This window comes from Sinocyclocheilus grahami, unplaced genomic scaffold, assembly GCF_001515645.1.
Source record: "Sinocyclocheilus grahami isolate Dianchi unplaced genomic scaffold, SAMN03320097.WGS_v1.1 scaffold1533.1, whole genome shotgun sequence".
Classification (NCBI taxonomy): domain Eukaryota; kingdom Metazoa; phylum Chordata; class Actinopteri; order Cypriniformes; family Cyprinidae; genus Sinocyclocheilus; species Sinocyclocheilus grahami.
In genome coordinates this window covers 108,879-115,663 of record NW_015506712.1, presented here as the reverse complement: position 1 = coordinate 115,663, position 6,785 = coordinate 108,879, and the positions used below count along the sequence as shown (strand labels likewise).

Here is a 6,785-nt window from a genome sequence, read left to right as displayed (position 1 = left end):
TATATTTAAAAATAATTAATTTTATTTTTTGTGTATTTTAGTTGAATTTAGTAATATTGTTATTCGCATTTGTCTTTATATATAGCGGATAAAAGAAGTATTGAACACGTCACCATTTTTCCCAGTAAATATATTTCTAAAGGTGCTGTTGACTTTTGACCCAATTAATCCATACATACAAATAAAACAAAACAAATAATTTCAGAAATTAAGTTGTGTAATAAAATGGAATGACACAGAGAAAAAGTATTGAACTACTGAAATGTATTTAATACTTTGCACAGAAGACTATGTTGGTAATGACAGCTTCAAGACGCCTCCTGTAGGAGAAACTAGTGGCATGCATTGCTCAGGTGTGATTTTGGCCTATTCTTCCACAGAGTCTTCAAATCTTGAAGGTTCTGTGGACCTCTTCTGTGAACTCTGATCTTTAGTTCTTATTTTCTGTTGGATTCAAGTCAGGTGATTGGCTGGGCCATTCTAGCAGCTTTATTGTCTTTCTCTGAAATCAATCGAGAGTTTCCTTGGCTGTGTTTGGGATCATTGTCTTGCTGAAATGTCCACCTTTGTTTCATCTTCATCATCCTGGTACTGTAGGTGTTGGGACTGAACCAGCTAATATTAATTTCCACTGACTGGGGGCAGGATTGCTTTCTAATTACTGATAGATTTCAGTTGGTGTCTTGGCTTTCCATGCCTTTTTGCACCTCCCTCTCTTCATGTGTTCAATACCTTTTCTCTGTGTCATTCCATTTTATTACACATAATTTAATTTCTATAGGCGCAGGAAGTTTTTTTCTGTGGGCAATTGTTGGGAATTAAAAAAAAAAAATAGGAGTGTCCATTTACACTAAGTGCAAATAGCCCGCCTTGTTGGCAGAGGCTATTTAGACCAACTCCACCCACCAACGTGTGACTGGGCTAGTCAACATTACAAAAGACGGTCATCAATCGTCAGATTCAGTGGTGTAGATGGTAAAGTTTGTGTCATAGGCCTACTCCTTTTGACGCGATCGACCCGGGTTCGAATCTGCCTTTTGGCAAACTTTTTGAATCCCTTTTCAAATTTCAAATCACATCACATCAGAAAAGCATTTCTTTTTTTTAACACAGTTTTTTTAACTTGCGTTGTTACCATCATCTGGTGAAAATTTCAAGTCAACAGCACCCTTAGAAATATATTTACTGAGAAAAATGGTGACGTGTTCAATACTTATTTTACCCACTGCATATTGTACTATATTTTGAATATTACTATTTGGGTTAATTTTTTTTATTTCAATTTCAGTTTTTAAGTTTTATTTCAGTTAACAATTTAAAAAATAAAAATAACCCTATTGCAAAACTGTATGCTGTTATTTTTTGCATTGAAAACAATGGTGAGGATTTTTTAACTTTATTTTATGCAGCTCTTTTCCTTTTTGTGTGAGAAACTGAAATTAGATCTTGGATGATCTTGTTCTCCACTGCAGCTCTCAAATCTAATTCTCCATTCGGCATATTCACATTGTCACAACATGTGCTGAGAACCAATGTTGTTTGCTGTCAATGACGTCAAACCTGGCTCAATGTGTCCACATGCTTTTCCTGGAGTCGTAATGCAGATGCTAATGCCATTTCAGAGCTTTAGTGGAGGAGAAGATTTCCAGGTAAATCAATAAGATCTCAAGCTCATTCTGTGTAAAGTTGAGGAGCCTTGTAAGTGTCCTTACTGCGTTCCGATCACATTGGTCCAGAGCGGTCATAAGAGTCTCATTCTAAGCATATGTTGCTTTTATCGTAGCGTCTGTAGCCCTTTGAGTTCTCGGGCACCGTTCCAGCTCGCTGCAGGTTACGAGAAACTGGAGTGTCCCGAAATAGCCAGACCTCAATCAAACCAGCAGATTTGATCTGACTGAGGGACACGCTCTCAAAGGCACACATCAAACGGCCACGGATCTTAAAGCTATTTGCCCGTTTAAGGATGTTACTTCTTAAATCCTGCTACCTCAAACCCTGAACTCCAGACTTAGCTTTTTCTAAAGCCTAGCTTTTTCCATCCATTCCTCCATATATGAAGAAGGGGGTCTGAAAATAAACTCTGGTGGGCAGTCAAGGGATGTGTGACAAATTTTTTAAAATACTTTCAGGGATACAAATTCTCCCTTTGATTTTTTTTTTTTTTTTTTCTCGGATTAAAGTATGCTGCCTCTCCTTTGAGACAGCATTAGGAAGGGTTTCTTGGCAGGGCTTGGTGGCGTACATGAAATTCATCCAAATTACTAAACATCCTGTTTCTTTTTCACTCTCGTTTTTCAGAATACGCAGAAAATATTGGCGACGGCAAGAGCGAGGAGTTTAAGGAAAGTGAGCAGAAGAGGATTATGGAACTACTTGAGAACTTCTAAAAATCCAGTTGGAGCTCAGTGTGGGTTTTACTAAGCAGTTTTTTTTTTCTGCGTTATGGTGAAGCTACATGTATTTTGACCAATCCTCATCCTGTCCTGACTGGACCACAAAAATCTGAAGTTTGAACATTCACGTGGCTGATTGTATCCCAACAGATTGGATCTGGATATTGAATCTGTTGATATCCAACACATTTTGTTCATGTTTATAGTTGTTACTGTTTTCTAGGCCAGATATTTTGTGTCAAAACAACTTCAGTTTTCTTGTAATTAAAGTTTGTGCTTTTCTTTACTTCGTGCCGTTTCCTTCATTAGATTTTGTAGCCTAGATCACCTTCCAGGAGACTTAATGTCTCATTAGACCAATTCAGGCAGCAAAACAACTCTTGTGCTGAAACATAATTTAGGAAAATGTTGTGTTTATGTCTCTGTTCTCCTTTCCAGCGTTCCTGTAGATGGCTGATTAAGTGAAGGATTGTGGCTTTCCTATCTTTTCAGCCTTTGTTTGTCATCTCATCATTCAGGTCCCTTTATATGAATCCAGGGTCCATAACATTCTAAACCTGCTAATGGCTGGTGGATTTTACTGTATGTTGCTTCTTTGTCTTGCTGCTACTCCCTGGAATATGTGTCAAACAACGGACGCCATGTGTCACTGGCAGCGTTATAAGTTTGCCATTCTCTCAGTGAATCAGCAAACTCTTAATTGTTTCTCTTATTTTAGTTTCAGTGGGAAATGTGTCAACACATGGAGTTTTGGAGTTCTGACAGTAAAATATTTGGCTTCTTAATAAGCTAAGGCAAACTTCTGAAGGTAAATTTCAAGGTTCCCACATTTAACCAATACAAGTTTTTTCATGATCTTATTTGTGATTACTGGACAAAGCCTTTAAAGGGATAGTTCATCCAAAAATGGAAATTATCATCATTTACGCACCCTCAAGTTGTTCCAAACCTGTATGTGTTTTTTTCTTCTGTGGAACAAAGAAGGAGGTACTTTAAAGAATGTTTGGTAACCAAACAGATGAAGGTCCCCATTGACTTCCATACTATGGAAGTCAATGGGGACCAGAAACTGTTTGGTTCCCTGCATTCTTTGAATATCTTTTTAAGTTTAGCAGAAATAAAGAAAACAACTTGGAACGACTTGAGGGTGAATTAATGATGAAAAATGAATTTAAATTTTTCGGTGAATCATCCGTTCAAGTTTCAATTATGACAAAATTGCTAATGAATGAATTCAAAATGATTTGTTGTCTACACAAGCAGTATTTCCTTTTTTAGATTTTTCTTTCTTTTAGAGGATATGGCTGCTGTGATTCTAATGGCCGTTAATTAGATGTTTGTCCAGTGGCGATGAGCCAGAGAATCCCAATCCCTTGCTAATAGCGGGCCTGCTGAGCTAGCGAGAAAATGTTACAGCTCTCTCTCGTTCTCTAACTTCTCTTTACATCCCCTTGTTAATTTACAATCCCTGCTTCCCCTTTTCCCGCGGGCTTAGTGTATGTATCGCCATGGCCAGGGAACGTTCTGCCATATAGAGACAATTTGCTAACTAAGCTCTCCTTTGCTACGGACGGAGTCTTTAGCTGAAGGTTGAGAATAATTGTTAAAGCTCTAGAGTCAAATTGAATCAATCCAGCGGAGTTCTTCGGCAAGCCGAACGGGGGGCCATTACGCTGGATTTATACTCACTGGAGGGCCAGCGCTTTAAAACAGACATTATGTAGGGAAATTATTATTGTAGTAACAAAAACATCTCTGTGTGGCTCTGGGCCTTGATGAATCTTCTTCGTTTGACGAGCAGAGAAAGGCAGCGCCGCGTTTCGCCAGCTAATTAAGTGCCGCAGTCTCATTACGGCTTGCACTTTATCAGACATCGACAGTTCGAGGCCCCCGTGGTCATTGTCCGCTGTAGACCGGCTCTGAAGCACTCGTATGCACCTCGAGAGGCACGGCGCATCTCCTCATTTCCCGCCCCGTTGTCATAGAGCGATAACTTCCTGTCCTTTAGCCTCGGGACAAGTGCACAAGAGTCATTATCTCGCCGACTCTTTCCCCGCACGTTCTCTTTTGTTTATCCATCGGCCTTGTCCTCGGAGGAGCTCCACTTTCCCGCTCCCGGCTGATGCTCCTGGCATATTAAATATTATCTGGCTGTCCTTTCCGTGCTTCTGTTGGCGTAGCACGGCTTTATTTGCAAGGTCTCTGTATTTCCCTGCGTCTCAGGAGGTCAGTGATTGCTGCTAGTTCTCATCGTTACCAGGGAGATGGTTTGCAGAGAGAGGGAGGCGTAAATACTGTAGAGGAATGCCGACAATTGGAGGAGGTGATGTGCGACAGTTACCCATCTGTTGAATTGTACATTATGATGAATTGCGTGTGCCTAGAACATTATTGATGCCCCTCTGCCAACACATCAAACTTGAAATGCAAATGAGCGGTAACTGCAGAACGGGGCGAGCGCCCGGTGCGCTTCAAGGACACGGTCATTACCGTAGCGATGCTTGTCGGGAGCGAATGTCAATCACTCTCGTCTCCGGTTTGCCGTGGCAGGGCGGAGGCCGCGGCGGCTCATGCAGAGCAACATCTGCTTCCACCCTTCCTCCGAAATCACCCGGATAAAACTCAGGATCGTTATTTGCATTTTGAATTGACGGGAAGGGCAGGTATCCCAGTAGCATCTCTTATCAGTGATTATGACACTGGCGTGCTAACGGTGATTCAACAGCAATTTCACAGCCCAGAGAGCTCGGAATAATTGTCTTTTTCCGAGTGATTGAGTTGAGCTCTGCGAGTGCTGATTTCAACCTCCTCGCATTGGCTAAACTGATGCGAACCTGTGGCGGGAGCGTTCTTTTATACCCACTTATAATCCCAGTATTGTGCGGGTCACAGGGAAAGTTAAAACTGGGTTGTTCATTCTGTAGATCAGTGGGAAACTGGATGGTAGCATTCCCTGAGCATTTATCTCCCAAAAAACATGTAAAATGATTTTATCCTTACAAAAATCACTGTGCTTTTATAGCTATTTCATGGTAATTTGTAATTTTAAGGCACTTCAAAGAATGCAGTGGTTTTATTTTTTTTTTGTATTACCATCATGGTAATATCCAGGGTATATTTTTAAGATAATGCCATGCATTGCAAAAGGCATGAAAACCAGTGGCATTTTAGCCACATTGTACTGTCAGACTACTCTGGGTTTAAATGTCATCAGTGCATTTTGTTTTTCTCACAATCCTTAAAGAGAAAAAGGGATTTAAAAAATCATTATAATTGTGCGTTTTGACTTGAAGAGTCAAAGTTAGCTACAACTAAATATTCTGTAAGCACAGGATTATATCTGCATTAAGTAGTTATGACTAAAAACAACCTTTGCATCATCAAATGTTCAGAATAGCATTTTTCTGTAAAGCATGTATTATGTGTATGTTTTGTGTTTGGTATACACGCAAAGCTCTCTGCTGAATAATGTATCCCATAATGCAATGTGCTTGACTTAACCTTCCATTCCCAGCGTTGTGAAGGGCCTTGAGGTATTTTTTTCCCCCTACATTATTCAATACTCATTCAATCAGTATATCAGCTAAACTTGAGTTTAACGTGCAGCATAATTAGTGGATATAACAGTGTATATAAAATGTAAATGCAAAATTTAAATGAACCCTTGAATGGCCTTTAAAAGCATAGTTCAAACTAAAATGTAATCTTCCTTTCATTGTCATTTCAGTATGCATTTCTTTCCTCTGCAGAAAAAAATGTCTTGTTTTTCTTATGTAAAAAAAAATGTTTGGCAAATGATATCTTTAAATTGATTAATTTCCATTAATCAGCACAGATTTTGTCCCAATATCTATGGATAAATCATTCTGCATGTATGTCAGCTTACCACTAAATATAATGTTAACTTGAAAATACTTTAGTAAACTAAATGTATAAGACGTCTATCATTCCATATTGGATATTATTTCACACACTATTTGGCACCTTGATATCAATTTAAAGGGGTCATATGATGCTTTTTTAAAGATGATTATTTTGTGTATTTGGTGTAACAGAATGTTGACATGATTTAATGTTCAAAAAACACATTATTTTTCAAATACTGTACATTATTGTAGGTCCTCTATGCCCCGCCTCTCTCAAACGCTTAGTTTTCTACAAAGTCCCTCCTTCCGACAAGCGCAGTCTGCTCTGATTGGCCAGCTGACCCAGTGCATTGTGATTGGCCGAACACCGCAAGCACTCGGTGTAACGCCCCTTACCATAATCGCGAGCTTCATCTTTCAAAATAAATGTAAAGACAGAGCCTGAAAGGGGAACAGAGTCGCGTGACAGACACAGTGATGAAGCTGGTATGTGTTTGCAGTACACAAGCCACGGTTAAGACAGCTG

At 39.5% G+C, this 6,785-nt stretch overlaps 1 protein-coding gene across 1 annotated transcript in view; it reads left to right on the top strand.

Annotated features, from left to right (window-relative positions):
- The window catches only part of ctnnbl1 (catenin, beta like 1), a 53,990-nt gene extending 50,779 nt beyond the window's left edge, over positions 1–3,211 (top strand). The window contains exon 15 of the mRNA XM_016257281.1: positions 2,263–3,211. Within this exon, the coding sequence (XP_016112767.1) occupies positions 2,263–2,387 (125 nt within the window). The 3' untranslated portion in view covers positions 2,388–3,211. The remainder of the gene's footprint in view (positions 1–2,262) is intronic.
- Positions 3,212–6,785: the final 3,574 nt, after the last annotated feature.